At 37.9% G+C, this 20,946-nt stretch overlaps 1 protein-coding gene across 1 annotated transcript in view; it reads right to left on the reverse strand.

The window, feature by feature from the left end:
• Positions 1-20,946, reverse strand: part of LYST (lysosomal trafficking regulator) — a 176,772-nt gene that overhangs the window by 89,462 nt on the left and 66,364 nt on the right. The window contains exons 15-22 of the mRNA XM_082674283.1: positions 17,596-17,756; positions 16,561-16,751; positions 13,844-14,089; positions 10,373-10,546; positions 8,936-9,085; positions 4,971-5,108; positions 3,989-4,187; positions 1,675-1,806 (exon numbers count right to left, since the gene is read on the reverse strand). Of these exons, the coding sequence (XP_082530409.1) occupies positions 1,675-1,806; positions 3,989-4,187; positions 4,971-5,108; positions 8,936-9,085; positions 10,373-10,546; positions 13,844-14,089; positions 16,561-16,751; positions 17,596-17,756 (1,391 nt within the window). The remainder of the gene's footprint in view (positions 1-1,674; positions 1,807-3,988; positions 4,188-4,970; positions 5,109-8,935; positions 9,086-10,372; positions 10,547-13,843; positions 14,090-16,560; positions 16,752-17,595; positions 17,757-20,946) is intronic.

Raw genomic sequence — 20,946 nt, forward strand, 5'->3', positions numbered from 1 at the left:
CTTAGTGCATGGGATATAAGTGGATGCTACTCAAGGTATGGTCTGTGGGCCAGGAGCATGGGGATCAAGCACCACTGTGTGACTGTTCGAAATGCACATTCTCAGGCTCCACCCCAGATCTACTGAATCAGAACGTGTGAGGCAGGGGCCCAGGGATGTACATTTTAACCAGCTCTCCAGGTGATTTTTCACCAAGCTAAAACTTGAGAAGCACTGATATAAAGTAAACAAGCACTGAATGAACTGCTCAGAGCTCAGGCTTTGTGGCAATAAAACAGCTCCATAGCTCAGAAGTTTTTCCTAGTTATTTCTGGGTTTTGGCTGGAGGAATAAGGTTGCCAAAAGAGACTGTTCAAACGACCTGGAAAAAATAGGGGCATGATTGTACTAGAAAATGTTTCAGAGTGATGCACAATGATTTAAAAAATGACACTTCCTATGAAATTCCAAATAAAACTAATTAAAACATAGCCTTAAAATATTATAATAAAAGGCCATAAAACGTGCTAGAGAATAACTGAAACACTTTGGGAGAGAAGGAAAACTGGAGGTTAATACCCAGATACTGTGTTCTATCTATCCATGTCTCTATCTTACCAGCCTATTTAATGATTTGTATTGGAGCTGGAGACAAGAGTAGGTGGGACTAACAGTCTGGGAGAAGGAATGTCTCAGTCTGGAAGAGGATGGCAGTCAGGAAAGGAAAAGACATACAGTCAGTTCACAACCAGGAGACATGTACCTATTTTTTCTTTATAAAAATAGAGATGAGGTTGTCTGTTAAGAACAAGCTAGGAAGAGAGAAAAGTACTGTTAGCTTAAAGACTTGAATATACTTGCTATGGAGATAGAAGAGGCAACTAATTCTGAATATACAGAAAAATTATAGGGCAGCATTAAAAGGCCAACTATGCCACAGACCCTTTTAATGGCAGGAATTCTAAGCAGCGTGAGGATGGTCAGATTGAGGAAAGGTTCGACTTTTTCAGGTCAAGCGTGCTAAAAGGCCAAGAGGACAAGGAAAATGAAGAAATAAAATTATTGGCTGATGGGATCTAGGCTGGAAGGGGAAAACAGGCAGAGGGAACTTGGGAGGATGATAAAGAAACCAGAAGGATAGGAAGTTGTCATAGAGAGTGGGAGACGGGAGGTCTATGGGTGGGAAGCGTTCTTCGATGGTGTCTAAGACAGATGCAAGCAGACTGGTAGATAAAGTAAAGGGGATGACGGTCCCCAGGGTCAAGGCTGGAGTACGGACGGCCACTCACATGGCAAGTGAAGTTGTCTAGAATGAGTTCAGGTGGAAAGGAGACAGTAAGCCTAACATAGCTTTTGAAGACAATGGGGAAATAAATCAGAAGCTTAATGAAAGACATATGACTATGACAGAAGGGGAGAGAGAATTCCAGAGCAAGAGGGCATGAGCCTCATCCACTCCCTAAGTTCTCCTGAGAGGCACTTGTTATACTGAGTGTGAGTTACGGATATCAGAAAGTAGTGAAATGGATTCCTTAAACATATTCTATTATTTTTAAGTTTAGCCTTCCATTTATTTATCCTGAATATCAGGTTGTATTATGCTGCTAAAACACGTACAATTTATTTATCTATTAATATGCAGAACTAAATACAGAAGGGTCATACTTTCAGCATTGTTTTCGTTTGTCTGTTTACCTTCAGGTGGCGAAGCAGTAAAACCACATGGGCTTATTACCATAAATCCAGGGCTAGTAACAGACTTCCCTCCACTGCTAGAATGCCTCAGGTACATGATTGACTGCACTTTCTCCTGAAAGATCTTGCCATCTAGGATCAAAAAAAGTTTTCAGACAATTTTAAAGAAGGATAAAACAAAAATATAACTTTAAAAGCAAGTCGTTAAATACAAACGTTTACAAAAAGATGTTCAAAGCAAAGAGAAAAAACGGCATCCTTTATAATAATGCCCATTTGATACGTGAGGACACTCTACAACTTCTTACTCTAGATTCTTCTGTTGACTATTACTAGCCACATTAACTTCTATTTTCTTTGAATTCTAACGGTACTTATAGTTATTCCTATAGTTTAGCAGCTAACTGTTCACTTTTTATACGCTAATATGATCTCTCCAAGGAGACTGTTCATCAATTCATTCCTTGAGGGAAAGGCTGTGTCTTCTCTATTTTTACACAGACCCAATATGACTCCAAAGTTGATACCTCCAGTTTAATCTTCCTTTTTGAGCTTCATACTTCTAAATTCAACTGCTTGGTTTTTTAAATGCACCGCAAATGCAACAAATCTAACTCTGAGTCATCCTTCTGCCCTAAATTCCCTCCTGTGTTGTCCTCTGGTTCCTTTGGTAGAAGTACCTATTTCCCACGCAGGATCCAGGAGCCACCCTTGACCACAACCTTTCCTTTACCCGTGTCAAGTCAGTCTCCAGGTTCCGCTGACTTTATTTCTGTTTCTGGAACTCTTCTCATCCCTAGCATAGCGCTATAAGGTAGGCTCTAATCCCCCTCACCTGGACTATTACCTTGGACTTCTAAATGGTATCCGTGATGGACCTCTGGTCACCCCCAAATCCTCATAGCTACCAGCCTTCTCTCTATGAAATGCTAATCTCTGCTTAAAACCTCCCAGTGGCTTTCTGCTGCCTCCTTACCGCTACAAGAATCTCCTCTCCCTTCAACTCCTACTCAGCCTTTAAGACTCAGAGCAGGCATCACCACCTCCGGGAAATATCCCCTCGCCATGCTCTATGCTACCCAAAATGAAATACTGACACCGCTGTGCTTTCCACATGGTATACTTACCTGTTTATGTCTCTCTCCCCTCTACTAGACTGTAAACTCCTTAAGGGGGGTGACCACATTTTAGTTGCTACCAGAATCTTGGCGTTGCTTTATTCACTAAATGTTAGCTGAACCTAACACAGAGTCATGCTGTATAATTTCACTTGGATTTTTACTGCGGCGGAATCATTTTATTCACTTATTATATTGTTTAAAATGGCTGTTGGACAACCAGTTTCCCTCTCTAAATTTACTATCTAGCTTTCTCACAGATATACTCTTGCTTGCTTTCTTACCACATCACCTTTTCCTAGTTCTTTTAAAACTCTGATTCTTCTATCTTTCTTTTACGCTGAGATTACTCTTTCTTGTTCCACCCTCTGAATAGTAATATCACCAACAGTTCCATCCTTAGCTTCCTTTTTCCTTCTCTCTCTCTCCACACTTTTCTTCAGTGGTCTCATCTGTTCCCAGAGCTTCAACTCACTTCTACGCTGGTGGTTTCTCTATACTGAATTTTACTGTAATAATTTACTTACATCGTATTCCTTGGCTCAAAACAAACACAACAAAACAAAATCCTTCAATTACCCCCAACTAGAATACAAGTTCAAATTCTCTGATCTTACATTCAAGGACTTGTTTAATATGAGCTTGGGTGGGGTGGAATAAATGATGGTCCCAAACTACATTTATGGTATTATTGCTCACTACTCCTTTATAAATCCCCTATATTAGGTAAAATTCATTATTCTTTCTTTTCTCTTTCTATTTTTCCTCCTTTAAGTCATTCTCTTCACCTGGAATGCTAATTCTCCAATCTACCCATTAAATTTTACTTAAATTCTGCAATCCCATGGCAGATATTAATCTATTAAATCTCTCTCCATACCTGTCCAATGAAACCCTAACTCTTCTGAAATCTAATTAGTTCTTCTTTTGTATCTCTTATGTACTTACCAGATATTGCTTCTTATTATAATTATTTCAGCATCTATATCTCCCCTTGCCTCTTGGCATTTAAGCCCTCTGAAGGCAGAGACTATGTCTGGTTCATTTTATGGCCCTCGGCCCCTGTCCCAATCCCAGTGTGTGATTAATTTCTAGCACAGAGGCCATTCAATATATATCAAACAAACACAAATCAAGCGGGAAGGAAGAAACAAAAGTGGAAACAGCCAAGACCTAACAAAAATGATCATACCTACCTATGTGCAAAGAAAAGTAGAAGCCTGCAGGGTTATGGCAAACGTAAGTATTGGTAGGAGGGTGAGCTGCTAAAAGGAAACTGAAGACAGCTGCCAATAATTCCAGATCGGGAGGAGACCCAAGGACTTCTGCTATAATCTTCACAAATGACCGACAAACCTCTCGGGGCATGGATGTAAGCTGACCCTCTTTGTGTTCCTGAAAAACATAAACACTCTCTTTAGATTTAAAGAGAACTGTCAACTTAACTCACATTTCTCACTGAAGCAAGATAATTCTGTTTAAGATAGAACTGTGTTGGTTTACTACTCCAGACTGACCGTATTTACCATACAATTGAGTTGCTATTTCTCAATTCAAGCAACCCTGTTATTAAAGTTCATTAAAACCAATGTCCCCATATAAATGTTAGCTACTATTAGTACTCTTATCACTACTACTACTACTACTATGGGTTCAGAAGGGAAATTTTTTGATAGACAAAACTGATTACATGAATACACTATGTTCCAGCCTACAAAGTTATTTCTCACAACAGCTCTGAGAGGTTTTATCCATCATTTCTAGAATACGGAGGCCCGAAGTGGTTATACGGCTGACTTAAACCACATAGAAAACATGTCAGAGTAGTGCATCCAACACATACTGGTACTTGTTATTTAAGAAATATGAAACAAGTTAAAATATCACTACTGTTGATGTCCGAGAGACTACAAAATTATTATTTTACCCCAACATAAAGAAATATTTCTGGAATTTAGCAGTTGCTCTTTTGTAACTGAGTTAGGAAAGGTCAAGCTACAAGAGGCTGGGGTTAAAAAACTCCGATACTATCAGCTGAAAGAAGGGATCCTGGAGAGTAGGGCAGACAGAAAATAACCTCACTGAAAGTCCCTCAAAAATCTGAGTCCATAGCGTTGAGTCATTAAACAGAAATCATCACAGAAAATATCTCCAGAAGTAAAGTTACATGAAAAGTACCTGCAAAACCTGGCAAGTCAGTAGAAAGTGATGCACCACTCGAGCTTTCAGTAACTGCTTAATATTAAACATCTGCTGCTGGTGATCCGCTCTGAGGAGGATTTCTAGGGCTGCCAGCAGAGTTTCCCAAACACCTTGCTGAGAAAAGAAACACATACCGATTAGCACAGAGTTACTGAAAAACATGCTGCATGCTTTTTAGAAGACATGCAATACATCAGTTTAACACTGTGTATGTATTCAGGGTCAAAGATTAAATTTGTCTGAAAAAGTAAATCTTAGGGCTTCCCTGGTGGCACAGTGGTTGAGAATTCGCCTGCCAATGCAGGGGACATGGGTTCGATCCCTGGTCCGGGAAGATCCCACATGCCACGGAGCAGCTAAGCCTGTGTGCCACAACGACTGAGCCTGTGCTCTAGAGCCCATGAGCCACAACTACTGAGCCTGCGTGCCACAACTACTGAGGCCCGTGTGCCTAGAGCCCCTGCTCCGCAACAAGAGAAGCCACCGCAATGAGAAGGACACGCACCGCAAGGAAGAGTAGCCCCTGCTCGCCGCAACTAGAGAAAGCCCGCGCACAGCAACGAAGACCCAACACAGCCAAAAATAAATAAATTTATAAAAAGAAAAAGAAACACATGAAACACATTATCAATATTAACTATTTACAAATAATTTAGTTTCAAAGAGCATTATTAAAAATGTACAGATTTCAATGCTAATTTCTGTATGCAGCATTTAATCAAAGAATTTTAGAACAAGATGTACTAAATTGAAAAAAGTTAGACAATGTAGAAATTCTGCATTTTGGATTAATTTACTTTTAAGTCCAAATAATAGAATTATCTGCACAGTTACTAAGTGTGCAGTTTCAAACAGTAGTTAGCATCCTTTTGAGGTGCTTTAAAATGCTTCTCCCATACCGAACCAATCTTAAATTATCCACAGTAACAGAGAAAAAGGAATCTTATATAGATAACTACTACTGAAAGATAATCTTCACCTCATTTTATTAGCCCAAATAACCTTTCAACAAAGTCATTAACAAAAAGCAAAATTAACCGCCTTGGGTTGCAGGTCTTGCTGTTTTTCCTGCCATTATCGATGGAAATGAATAATGAAAAGGCCAAGGAATTGATAGACTTAATCACACTATTCTAACAAAGGCCTCTCTCTTTATAAGACAGGGCCAAGGTGCCCTGAGAGAAAAAGATATATGAAAACTGGAAGACGAGGCAGGCCAAGTATGAAAACTTGATTCAGGCCTGAAAAATAGTACTAAAATAGAGCAGTGCCAAAGCAAACAGACAACCAGCAACAAAAACAAAACAACTCAGCTAAAAAAATAATTAGGAAAGAAAATCTTATTTCAAACCCATAGAAGTATTTGTGTATATCACTTTTGAATTCAACAGAAAATGTTTTGTTTTTTAATCACACTGTGGTTTTTTGTTGTTGTTGTTGTTGCTGTGGTTGTTTTGCGGTATGCGGGCCTCTCACTGTTGTGGCCTCTCCCGTTGCGGAGCACAGGCTCCGGACGCGCAGGCTCAGCGGCCATGGCTCACGGGTCCAGCCGCTCTGCGGCATGTGGGATCTTCCCAGACCGGGGCACGAACCCACGTCCCCTGCATCGGCAGGTGGACTCTCAACCACTGCGCCACCAGGGAAGCCCAATCACACTGTTTTTTAATGCTCAAGTTAGCATCCTCTTTTGAAATACTAAAATAGCTGTCCAATTTTTAGTTAAGATTTGATCTTCCAATCTACGATTGAGCTATTTCTTTATTACATGTTTATATTTATACTGCCTTTGATCCAACTTGTTTGTATTTACTATCACTATGTTCATTTGCTTTCTCTCCCTGAAACATTAAGTGTATTTTTATACATATATATATGTGTGTGTATATATACATATATATATATATGGATTTTTTAAATTCTGAAAGTGAGTATTTATTCAGAATGAGAAATCACAACAAAATAGAAAGTTTTAAAAACTGACAATACCATAAAATCCAGAAAAAGCAACAGTTAGCTGCCTGACACAGCTCTGTAGTACTTTCCCCCTGTGTTTTGCAGGAGCATATTCTTTGACTGCTTCTTCAAATAACAATAATTTTGTAATATAATTTTATATAGGAAGAACAGAAAAATAATTCTGTCTTTCCTCTAGCACGTTTGGTCAAAACTTGTTTTTGTTAATGACAGATTAGAAGTGTTTCCTTCAGCTTCCTAACTCATTATTGATAGTGAGTAAATCTGGGGGGGGGCTGTTGCCAAATTTGGAAGTAACCAAATTTTTAAAAATTCTAAAGGTACACACTTTGAACTGGTCTTTAATTACGTCTGATGATACTGTTGTTACACGCTAAATAACTCTGGACAATCTACAGTCTACACTAGAACTAAGGAGGCTCTATGAGCCATACCATGAAGACTATGCTTATAACTAGGGCAGAAAGGAAACAGCCCTATATTCATTCCCTGGCTGGGTCCTTGTGAAGACTACCTGATCCACCCAGCTGTTGAGATGCTTTGCCTAGACCTAAGATCAAAGCATGTTCCTTAGCTTATGCCTATCATGAAGCCAAGGCTTCATAGACTTGCCCTGTATACTGATACAGCTCTATGACTTCTGGGTAACGTGGCTCCCTTACTCAGAAGTGTGTCTATTTCCCTCTCCTTGACTCTACTCTCCACACTCTTAGCAGGACCCCTTTCAGAGTTTACGGTAAATGCAAGTCTCCAATTGACTCAAATGTTCTCCAGCCAAGTACTGCTCTAGCTACTACCAGCAGCGCAAGCTCTGATCCTGACCCTCCAGATCAGCATTATCCATGGCTGTCTAAAACCTTGCACAGAAATTAATCTCCAGATTTCCATCTACAATTAACATTACATTGAAGTGGTAAATTTGTTCTATTCTCCAAAAGAATGATTGGATGAATACTTAAAAGTAAATGCCTTTTATTGCACCAAAGGAAACAATCAACAGAGTGAAAAGGCAACCTACAGAATGGGAGAAAATACTTGCAAACCATAAGTGAGATAAGGATTAATATGCAGAATATATAAAGAACTCCTATCACTCATTAACAAAAAATCAAATAACCCAGTTAAAAAATGGTCAAAGGACTTGAATGGACATCTCTTCAAAGAAGATATACAAAGGGCCAATAAGTAGATGAAAAGATGCTCATCATCACTAATCATCAGGAAAATAAATGCATATCAAAACCACAACAAGCTATTACCTCATACCCTATAGAAAAGGCACTATCAAAAAATAACAATTGTTTGGTGAGAATGTAAAAAAATTGGATCACTTGCACATTGTTGGTAGGATTGTAAAATGGTGCTTCTCTTACGGAAAATAGTATGGAGGTTCCTCAAGAAGTTAAAAATAGAACTACCATATGATTCAACAATCTCACTTCTGCATACATATCTAAAATAATTGAAAACAGGACCTCAGAGAGACCTCTGCACATCCATGTTCACTGCAACATAGTTCACAATGGCCAACATGTGGAAGCAAGCTAAGTGTGCATGACAGATGAACAGATAAAGAAAATGTGGAATACACATACAATGGGATATTATTCCGTCTTAAAAAAGAAAAAAATCTTGTCATATGCTACAACACAGATGAACCTTGAGGACATAATGCAAAGTCAAATAAGCCAATCACAAAAAGACAAACACTGAATGATTCCACTTGTATTAAGTATCTAATGTAATCAGACTCATAGAAACAGAATGTAAGATGGTGGTTGCCAGGGACTGGGGGCAGGGGAAATGGGGAGTTGTTGTCCAATGGGTAGAGTTTCAGTCAAACGAGATGAAAAAGTTCTAGACAAGTGCCATACAACGAAGCGTATACAGTTAAAACTGTCCTGTACACGTAAAGATTGTTGAGGGTAAATTCACAAGGGTTTTTTTACCACAAAAATAGTACATGCCTCTGCTTTATTCCATATCCTCCAGTCTAGCAATAGCTCCTCTAGCAGTTTAACATCCTGGATTATAGCATTAGACTCGGCATCCAACTTAAATTCTCCATTCTCATTGATATGAATAATATCTTCATCACAGCAACCTGCAAGAAGGGTCTATGGAAAAATAACATTAATAGAAGATGCATCAACAGTCAGTTAATCCAAAAATTCAACAGAAATATTCAGCTTTCAATCTTAGCAGTCATAACATTAAATTCAAAGGAAAACTAGTGAATAACTCAACATTTCACCAAGTATCTTTAAATTGTTTTATAAAACAATTCAAGTAATGAGAAAACCCCCAAATTTCAAATATTTATAAATGACTATTCAGTTTCAAATATGGGGTAAAAGAAACCACATCCTATTTTTTAAATTCAATGAATCTGTTGGGTTTTAAATTTTTTCCAAGAAGCATTCATGCCACAAATGTATGGATCTTGACAGTTTCATGAGTTGGGGTTTGGGGGCATGGGAAGAGGCATGGTCTTTTGCCTTAGTACTAGTACCCTCAGAGAGAAATACTTTCACAATGTTACCAAGTGCTTTTAGTTAGAAAGGTACTTAAATATATGATGACAGCTGGATCACAATAAAAGCTAATAAGGCTTTAAGATGCTAACTCTATAGCAGCATTGCCTAATGGGAACGGCACAGCACTAGGTGTCTGGAGAACTAGGTTCTCTTCCATAACTGTGGGAGCTGAAGCAAACAGCGGTCTCTCTGTGGGTTTCACTTTCACTAGTCTACAGAATGAGGGGCCGGCCAAGGAGACAGCGCTGGCTAATCAAGATCTAAAAATCTTAATTTTTTGCTTTTACTCTTCTAAAATGTTTTAAAGGCAATTAAAATGTAATCATTTAAATGATGAAAAACCCAGAAGAGCCTTACTTTGATTAAATATATACTATTGAGTTTCCTTCATTTTCTTCAGGAATAACTGAAACACAAAACTCTATTATTGGAAGACTTTAATGAAGAGGTATCACTGCATATGAAACTCTGAGAATAAGTTGTTGTTGTTTTTTATAGTGTCAAGAGCCACTTTCATTTCTTTTTTTTTTTTTAGAAGACGTTGTGGGTAGTAGTTTATTAATTTATTTATTTATTTTTGCTGTGTTGGGTCTTCGTTTCTGTGCAAGGGCTTTGTCTAGTTGTGGCAAGCGGGGACCACTCTTCATCGCGGTGCGCGGGCCTCTCACTATCGCAGCCTCTCTTGTTGCAGAGCACAGGCTCCAGACGCACTGGCTCAGTAGTTGTGGCTCACAGGCCTAGTTGCTCCGTGGCATGTGAGATCCTCCCAGACCAGGGCTCGAACCTGTGTCCCCTGCATTAGCAGGCATATTCTCAACCACTGCGCCACCAGGGAAGCCCCAAAGAATAAGTTTTATGAGAACCTACCTTCAAAATGTGAAAGCCCACGATGCATTTTTGTTTGATCAACACCTGATGAATCATGGAAAGTCCATTACAATTTTCTAATTCATGTATTCTCTGTTGGTTGTATTTAATTAATGAGAGTATAATTCTCAGTGCTAATGCTTGAGTTTCTTCACAGATACTGAGTTCCACAACCTAAAAAAAAGTAGATATATTTTTTCTAATTTGTTGAGATTAAAAATTTAACATGTGTGGTTATCTTCCATTATGTAACGTCAACCCCTTAGTTTCATTTGAAAGCTTATTTTTTTATTGCTGACGCTGTTTGTAATTACTTAAGAATTGTAAAGAAACAAAACTAAAAACCATAAATTCTCACCTCACACCAGTCAGACTGGCCATCATCAAAAAATCTACAAACAATAAATGCTGGAGAGGGTGTGGAGAAAAGGGAACACTCTTGCCCTGTTGGTGGGAATGTAAATTGATAAACTGATACAGTCACTATGGAGAACAGTATGGAGGTTCCTTAAAAAACTAAAAATAGAAGTACCATATGACCCAGCAATCCCACTACCGGGCAAATACCCTGAGAAAACCATAATTCAAAAAGTCATGTACCACCATGTTCATTGCAGCTCTATTTACAATAGCCAGGACATGGAAGCAACCTAAGTGTCCGTCGACAGATGAATGGATAAAGAAGATGTGGCACATATGTGCAGTGGAATATTACTCAGCCATAAAAAGAAACGAAATTTGAGTTATCTGTAGTGAGGTGGATGGACCCAGAGCCTGTCATACAGAGTGAAGTAAGTCAGAAAGAGAAAAACAAATACCGTATGCTAACACATATATATGGAACCTAAAAAAAAAAAAAAAAAAGGTTCGGAAGAACCTAGAGGCAGGACTGGAATAAAGACACAGACGTAGAGAATGGACTTGAGGACACAAGGAGGGGGAAGGATAAGCTGGGACAAAGTAAGAGAGTGGCATGGACATTATATACACTACCAAATGTAAAATAGCTAGCTAGTGGGAAGCAGCTGCATAGCACAGGGAGATGAGCTCGGTGCTTTGTGACCACCTAGAGGGGTGGGGTAGGGAGGGTGGGAGCGAGGGAGACACAAGAAGGAAGAGATATGGGAACATATGTATATGCATAACTGATTCTCTTTGTTATAAAGCAGAAACTAACACAACATTGTAAAGCAATTATACTCCAATAAAGATGTTAAAAAAATAATGAATACACAGTACAAAAACCCCCCATAAATTCCATGTTCATTTGTCTCTTAAATATTCTATAAATTGACTAAAATAACACTGATAACCTTAGAATTCAGTAGCATTTTATTAGTGACCTGAAAAGTCAGCAAAATGCCTCAAATTTTTGATGATTAGTCACTCAACAAACAGGATCTGTGTTCTGTGCTGTGGGAGATGAAGAAGTAATAGGCGTGCTACCTGCCTCCAATGGGGGTCAAATGATAAGACGTACGTATAGAAACTGCGGATTGTGACTTGTACTTTGACTCCCCCAGTGCTTTCTGGAAACTACTATATGGAAGAAACACACACCTTATTATGATGATAAAAGGCAAAGAAGAGTGAGACACTGTGAATGCACGAGAGCATAAAAACTACTTCTGACTCCACTCTGCTCAGCACAGGGAAGCCTACATGGAGAAGATGGCCTGGAGAGAGAGCAAAACCCTGGGAAGCAGGGATAAATGGGTGGCCGGGGTGGGCCACAGTCAGGAAAGAGGCGAAGACTGGAAGTTCACGGTACATCTAGGAGAATGCAGATTGCCCATTTGGTTGGGTGGTGGACATTAGGCTCAAAAGGCAGGCTATAACACACCACTGTAAAGCAATTACACTCCAATAAAGATGTTAAAAAAAAAAACAGGCAGGCTATACGTGTAAGGATTTTTTTAAATTTATTTTTGGCTGCGTTGGGTATTTGTTGCTGTGCACAGGCTTTCTCTAGTTGCAGCGAGTAGGGGCTACTCTTTGTTGCGGTGCACGGGCTTCTCATTGCGGTGGCTTGTCTTGTTGCGGAGCACGGGCTCTAGGCACTTGGGCTTCAGTAGTTGTGGCTCGCGGGCTCTAGAGCGCAGGCTCCGTAGTTGTGGTGCACAGGCTTAGTTGCTCTGCGGCATGTGAGATCTTCCCGGACCAGGGATCGAACTCCTGTCCCCTGCACTGGCAGGGGGATTCTTAACCACTGCGCCACCAGGGAAGTCCCACGTGTAAGGATTTTAAGGAGACTGAATTTTATTTTTGTAGGAAAGGATGGATACTAAACAAAGTTTCTAAGTTTTAAGTGTAAAAACATACTTTAAAAGTCATATTGGCAAGATCCTATATGTATGCAAGATAAAAAATTAACCATTTCCTCTAGGATCTAGTCACTGTGTAACAGTAAACATAACAAAATTATATTCAATAACTTGAAGAAAGAGGAAAAACCGTTTTGAAATTATACAAAGCTATAAAAGTAGATCACAAAATGTTGGTAAGTTAAATGAAAAGCTTTTAATTTTAAAACACTAGGTACTAGATGCAAAAAAAAAGTTTGAAAAAGTAAAAGGAGGAAAGACAGCTTAGAGTATGGCGGATCAAATACTAATCAAATATTTATAAGAACAGTAACAATAACAACAAACACTGATATGTCTCATCGCAAAATTAATCAAAAGGTTAAAAGAAAGAAGGCCGGTTAGGGAGACAGTATGATAATGTTGCAGAAGTTATACTTAAGGAGGAAATTTTGAGGATGAAAAAAGATCAGGGCAGCTTTAATTAAACAAGGATATGGACCACAAGGAAGTAGAAATGATTTGTACTGAAGAGAGACCATTTGTACCCCCATTCGGATTCTACCAATCCCCGAAACAGTCACATACACTATTGACTGCCTACTCTGCACCAGGAAAGATATGGTGCTGGCCCTCAGATGACTAAATAGAACAGATAATTAAACATGTTTCTCTAAAACAGTACCTATGGCATGAGTCAAAATTTTTGTATTTCTCCTTCGCTTTAAATAAACTTCAAACCCGAACAAATTATCTTTGTACTCATTTGACCTTTTTTTCCCCCATGCATCTGGAAGCTTCAAGGGAAAAACAAGTTTCACAAACATTATTTTAAGGAATACATTTCTTCTATATTTTTACTATGGTATGCTTTTCTTTTTTCTCATTGGCAATTTTAAATCTTGTACATTTAACACTTAATTGTTCTAATTGCATTTCTGGATAATAGGAAACTTCTAAAATCTTCATAAATTAAAAAGAAATTTTAATCAAAAATTACCTGTGGCAGAAAGTTTGATGACATTCTAAACAATATGTGCTTTTTTAATCTTAAAAGCTTAATATAGTTGATATATAGTTTTATTTGTATTCGAAAAGAAATCCTAAAATGTATCAATAATAAAGAGGTAGTTTCTCCTTAAATAAAATTATAAGCAGTGATTCTTACCCTAGCAAAGAGAAAGACAAATATACCAGTTCCACCAATTTCGTGCAGAATGCCTTGAAGGGTTTTACATTCAGTGGGCCGGAGATTCTTTAGATGATAAGGTTCTAATAAGATGCTGTGAACTTCTTTTGAGCTGAAGGGTCTTTGAGAGAGTTGTGTTTTCATTTGACCTTTAAGTCTAATAACTGGCTCATAGATGGTGTACTGAGCAGGACAGCAAGTGGTATACACAACTGAAAGATTTTCCTGAAACACAAATATTTTCCTTCAGTAACTAAACAAAGTTTAAAAAGTAAGTTATTAACTAGCAAATGAATATTTCAAAGTGAAAAGACAACCAACAAATCTTTTTCTTTGTTTTAAAAAAGAGAGACACTGCACTAAACAAAGATGGACATGAGAAGCAAGACAGCTCCCCACAAAGGAAAAGATCAGTTTCATTTAGCAGGGATCAATATGTGTAAACCCCATCAAGGCTGAGAAAAATTCCAGCTTTGATCTTTTGAGAATAAACGTGAAATTATACCTATTATCACCGATAATAACAAGCCCACACCACGCTCACTGCATGCCAGGCACTGTTCTAGGCATTTATAAATGTTAACCAATCTTTACAACCCTATGAGGCGGAGACTCTGGGTCAATGTATTCAAATGTATCTTGGTCTTGAATTTGCTCATGGGCTGCCTACTCATTTAAACATGACTCTAAACTAGATCATTCTTTCTACTAGAATAAAATTCCAGACTATCAGCGTACCTAACTGAAATTGAATGGAACTTTCAATATTTCTCCCATGCAGAGGGTAGTTTTGATCAGGCTCTGGCTGTCTGTCAAATATTCTATTAACTACTTTTAAAACGATGGTAAATTTTAAATGCAAAATATACTCTGAGGCGCTCTCCGTGGAGGCAGCTGCAGGAGCTCAAGCTTAGGGAAATCAGGTAGATTCCAGATCTTCTCACAGAAGCCGGGGCGGGCGGGGGGGCCTTGGGCTTCGATCATTTTCAACTCGTGGTGATTTACGTATAGTTTCATCAGGCATCACCTAGCATATATGCATACCAACTAAACTGACTACACAGTCTACTGTATATGATTATGCTGGGTGAAACAAAATTGTATATCTGTAGCAGTTTTCATTAGAAACCTGATAAAATGCCCAGTTACCTGAAACATGTCCCACCTGACACTAATGCCTTGCCAGGAGGGCACCACCTCTGCCTGACTGCTAACTCATACTTCATAACCCCAAAACAATGAAGTCAGGCTTTAAAAATCTTCTTTCTAAAAAAGACTTTTCACATAAAACCTGTATAATTTTTATCTGTGATAATTCCTGTTGCATTTTATGACTTAACAACCTATATTCTTCTCGGGCAAAATAAAATTATGTTTTGAACAGACATTTGTTGTATGAGCTCCTTCGTCTTCCTAAAGCGGAGATGCTCAATGTGTGGTCCCCAGCCAGGAGCATCAGCATGACCTGGGAATTTGTTAAAAATGCAAACTCTTGGACCACGCTTCAGACCTACTGAAGCCGAAGCTCTGGCCCAGCAATCTATGTTGTAACAAGCCCTCTGGGTGATTCTGGTTGGAAAATCATTTCTCTAAAGCATGTTTGGTCAACGGTGGCACATTTGGGGTGGGATTAATTCTTAGTTGTATGACACCGCCCATGCGCTGTAGAATACTTAAAATCCCTGGCCCCCACCCAATAATAGTGGACAGCCAAAATGCCCCCAACCCCCATTTTAAAATACTCCTTAGGGAGAAAAAGATTGTGTGCCTAATACCAGATCTTCAGTTAAATTCCACAGGTATCTACTCTATATTTATTTTACCACAGATATATATTTAACACCACTTAAGACTTACATATGTTTTACAAAATATCTGAACTAGAACTTCTCCTTCACTGTAGTCAAATGTTACAGCTTTAAAATATAATATATTTTGATTGTAAAATATACACCTCATTAACAACAACAATAACAACAAAATATATCCCAAAGTAGTAGTCTCCAAGTAAGAAATATCTATAATTGTACCTCTCATAAGAAAGCAAGAGAAGGAGGAACATAGTTGCATGGTTAAAAAACTCCACCAGCTTTTAGTAGATCTTCTAAGACCATGAAGGGTCAGTTTCCTAGCTGCTATAATGAAAAATATCTATCACAAGCTCCTAATCTATATATTAGTATAACAAAATATTAGAATAATGTATAAAATGCAATCAAGAGTCTCATATAAGCAGAGTGAGCAATAATTTGAAAGCAAAATTCCTAGTTGTTATTGATATTAAAGAAAGAAATATTCTAAAATCTGAATATGTGTAATTAATATAAATAAAAGTTAGTATTTATTTGTAAGTATGGGAGAGAAAGGTAATAAGCAATTTTTTAAGGCTAACACGTGTTATATTTTCATTATATCATAAACATTTTTCTCAAATGATTAATAGGTATAACCTAAACTAAACTGATACTTAGTATAGAAATACAGTTCCAAGGAAAAGCAGATGAAAATTTGAAACATGAAAATGAATTCTGAGGTGGTCAAAGTATTTCAATTAAAAAGAAAAACATTTCTACGTAAAGAAAATATTGACAAACAGAAAAGAAAAACTCTAAAAATCTAATTCCCAGCTAATGACACATTCAATAAACATACATAACAGTTACTATAAAGTTAAAACTTATAAAATGGAAACTTACAATTAGAAGACCAATGTCCACATCTTTGTTGGTCATAAAAAGTTCTCTGATTTGTTCACATTGCAAAATGTCTTTATTAATATATTTGGAGTAGTCATTCACAGGCATGCCATATTTACATGGCATTATGGACGTATGATTGGGTCCACAAGCATATAAATAAAATGCCTCTTGTGAGCCAATCTTAGCTCCTGAATAGCAAAAAAATAAAGTTATTTAATTAAAATACTCCAACCAAAGTTTTTCGTAAAAAACAAGAAACCAAGAGGGTTTTTTTGCTAGATTCTTATAGTTGTTCACTGTATCTTACAAAATGGATAAAGCCTCAATTTCCAAATTGGTGTAATGAGCAAATAATTTACAGCAACATTATCTGGATGTAAGATGAATTAATATAGATACATATATAAAGTTAACTGAAAGCTCTTGGTATAATGAAGTCATGAAATGTCTAGTTGCTCTTTAGGCTCAGAGCAGGTTTGGTTTGGTTTTGCCTCTTTATTTTTCTTTTTTGTAAATGGAAACTATACCTCAGTAAATTCCTTTTAAAAATAACATGTGGATCTTTATTCCTTCATCCATCCATTCATCTATTCAATAAACACTGTCTGAATGCTATTACATGCCAGGTTTAGTGATATATTTTTTTAAATCACATATTTCTTTTGCCCCTAAAATGTGGTACTTTTTAATATAACATACTAAAATTATAAATAAAAGAGACAACCAGTCTAAGTGTACCTGTCATAACAGTGCATTTTCCAGGATTATAAAGTTGATTTAATATAAGCTTCTCTTTTGGGGAGGGTATGGGGGTAGGATGTACACCTCTACATTAAATGTATGTATCAATTATAAGAAGCACCTAGATTATAAAAATATTTTAAAAGTACATCTTGGAATCTAGGAAATACAGTACTTACTAAGTACAAGTGAAGGAACAGGGATTAATACTTTATCCAGGATAAATAACTTAGTTTAATATTTGTTAACTGAAAGAAAAATTTGGAAATGCTTTGAAGGGGAAAAATATACCATTGAAAAGAAGTAAATTTCCCAAGTCCCATTTGCCAGCCAATTGCAGAAGTTCTTCTTGGGATGATAAACAATGGCCAATCATGCAAAATGTTTTATTGCTGTCAGATGACAAACTTGTTTTTCTTGGAAGCATAAAATCCAAAGTAACATCAGGCTTCCTACGTTAAAAACAAAGTTAAATCAATTACTTCAGTGAGTACTAGGGATTTTTAAAGTATGAATGTTTAAAAACGGGAAATTCTTGAACATGTTTCTTGGTTCAGTATCAGATAGTTGGTGATGGGACAGAGAGGAGGGCTGATTCTCTCGTGCCTTGGTCCAAGGTGCTGCTGGTCCACAAGCCCCCAGAGGAGGGCAGCAGAACAGAGATGCTGATGCTCCTACACCAGGCCGTGGGAAGCATGACCGGACATTTGCTGAAAGCTTTCTTTGCCACTTGACTTCTGCATACTCACCTTCCTGGTTTAAGATATAAATCTACCACCTCCCCCTGATTTTACCAGAAAGTCTCCCACCTCAGTAAACAATTCCTAAAGATCTCATGTCCTCTATGAGGGCTTCAAAAACTAATCAGAAAAAGAATATCACTTCTTCAGGTTTTGCTCTGACAAGGCACGAAAACGCCAATGCTTTTTGGCATTTTCTGTTATTTCAGTGCTAAATCATTACCGAGCTTTTGATTAGTCTCTTGCTTTTCTTCATATAAAGGTTACAGGAATCCTTACAAAAGGCAGAGTAGGAAGAGGTAAACTAGCGGTTTCTCCTAGAGAGACACACATGATGGGAGAACTTCATCCTCTAGTTGAAATGGCGGAGTGCCAAGCTCTACCCCCATTTTAGAAATGTTTTAACGTCCATATTAAGATAATAAAGGTAGCTTATAAAGACAAAGTTTGTGAATAAGACAAAGGACTTAGAATAAGCTAATAATGAGATATTCTATTTTGGTATGTATTTATTTAAAAACTTTCCCCTAAGGCTTTCTGCTTCATACTTAACATATAAATTTAACTATTTTAATAGGAATATTTTTAACAAAGGAAAGATGTGAGCTAACTTTTTTTTACTGGGGTATAATTGACATATAACATTATAGTGAGATAACTTCTATTACTGTACAGGCATCTTTCTTGAACCAACTAAATGGCTGTGACTGAAACAGTACTGCCCCCTAGTGGCATTATGACAATACAGATTTTATGGGTAAAGAAAACCTACTGTAAGATCAATGCGAGATGAGTTCAACAAACACTAAAATAATTCATACTATCTACTATGTGCCATATATTCCTACCATATTTGTGTGCTGTTCGTCAAATAAAAATTAATAGAAAATATTAATAGGTTTTTCCAGTGTCATTACATCTTGAAATATATTATTTGTAGAAATTATTCTATTAGTTCAAAGAGTGATAAAGATAGTGCCGAATTTAAATCAACAGAATAATATATTCATCCTTGGTCACTTGCTCATTGCTCTATTAATAGATAAAATCATTAACTTGTACCAAAGGGGAAAAAATTCCCTCAAAGTAATGAAGAAATAAGTGGGTGACTAAAAATTAGTGCTATGTGAATCAAGTGACTATACTCTTAACTTCAGAACTGGCCACAGAGAACATCTAGACGCTCACTCTGAACATGTCTAATGATTAGTTTATGATTCCTATATCTGTCAGCTGGCCTGATTCACCAAAACGCTGTCAGGTTAGTAAAGCACAGGGTTTTAAAGCAGGCTCTATCCAGACTCAGAGTCCAGTTTGCGTTTCAGCAGCCCTCCTCACTGCTGGTAGGGCTTTGGGTCAGTTACCTTGTCCTACCCTGGGTCTCAGCTGCCTCCCATGTAAAATACACCTCTTTCATCATGCTGTTGGGAGGACTAATTGAGGTCATCCATGTCAAATGCTTACTACACTGCCTGGTGTGTGCTGAGAGCTCAAGAAAGGAGGAGGAGAGAGTCCAGGAGACTCTCTCCCAGCCCCATCCCCAATCCCAACCGATCTAACTCAAGGCTCTGGAAACAAACAGTGATTGGCTACCGCTGCCATTCAGGCTTAGGCAGTTGTGAAGACAGAACTTCTCAGAAAATATTTTATTTGGACTATGGAAATTGAGCTTCAATGACATATTTTCATGTATTTTTAAAAAATGAATAAACTGTTTCCTGTGGCAGACACTGTGGACTGGCTACCCTAGAGCCGTTCACAAGCCCCTTGCCCTGCCTTCCTGAGGCTGGATGGCTGTAAGCAATCAACTCCTGCAGCCACTGCAGCGCTGACCGGTACACAGCCTTCCCGTGGTTCCCACAGGCCCTTCCCTCTGCCTGGCCCACTCACTCTTCCTCCCTCCTGCTCATGGAAAGCTCCATCTCCTTCAGGTCTCAGCTTAAATAAACTGTTCCTAGATAGGTCTTCCCTGATGTACCTCCCTTAAGTAGCAAACCTGGTATTTTCTATCTCAGGACACATTTGTTATCCCCACAGTACTTGTCATGATTTGTACACTCATTTAATCGTGTATGCTTGCGGTCTGCTTCTTCACAGGACTGCGAGCCCCAAAAGGCAGGGAACGTGTCTGTCTTGTTCACCAAGCCCCCGAGCCTGATATAGCATGTGCTCAGCGCATAATAATTCCTCAGTAAGTATTGGATGAACAAATGAATGAAAAAATAGGTTAATTTGTGCTAAGGGTATATGTTATCTCTATGATCTAATCTACTTCGAGGGACTTTTGAGAGAATTGGAAGATCATGTATATAATGCACCTGGCAAAAGGTCTGTGACATCATAGGTTTGCAATATTTTAGACCATTCGATTAAATCTAGACTCCTCATCCTGGATCCAAAGCTGCTGTCACATAGTATCACCATGCCCACTCATTTTTCTTGCTTACTATTCAACTTAGACTGTTCCTTCCCGCCAGCTTGGTCCTTTCCCATGTTACACTAGTTTCCAATTCTGTATCCCCTTTCATGCTATTTCATTCAATAAAATACTTCCCAATGCTTACAATTTCCATACCTTATAGTTCTCTTAGTGTTACATTTTACATTAAGATATTCTACAAAACATTTCTTATTAATTTGACTCACAATTCTCCTGGTTTGTAAAAGTCATATAGTACTATAACCAAATCTGTCACCTGGCATATTTCTAGGACCCTATCTTAATCTATCACCTGATACATTGGCTTATATTTTTCTCTAGTCATTCTAATTTCTTTTGAAACTCTGATTTAATTTAGGTATGAGTCTTATTAGCCACTTAATTTAAGTAATTCCTTATGGATTCATTTTATAATATATGGGCTTGATGGACTAAATTATAGGTTCAGTTGCTTGACGTAAT

The sequence above is a fragment of the Grampus griseus genome (genome assembly GCF_964374135.1).
Source record: "Grampus griseus genome assembly, chromosome: 16".
NCBI classification, from domain to species: domain Eukaryota; kingdom Metazoa; phylum Chordata; class Mammalia; order Artiodactyla; family Delphinidae; genus Grampus; species Grampus griseus.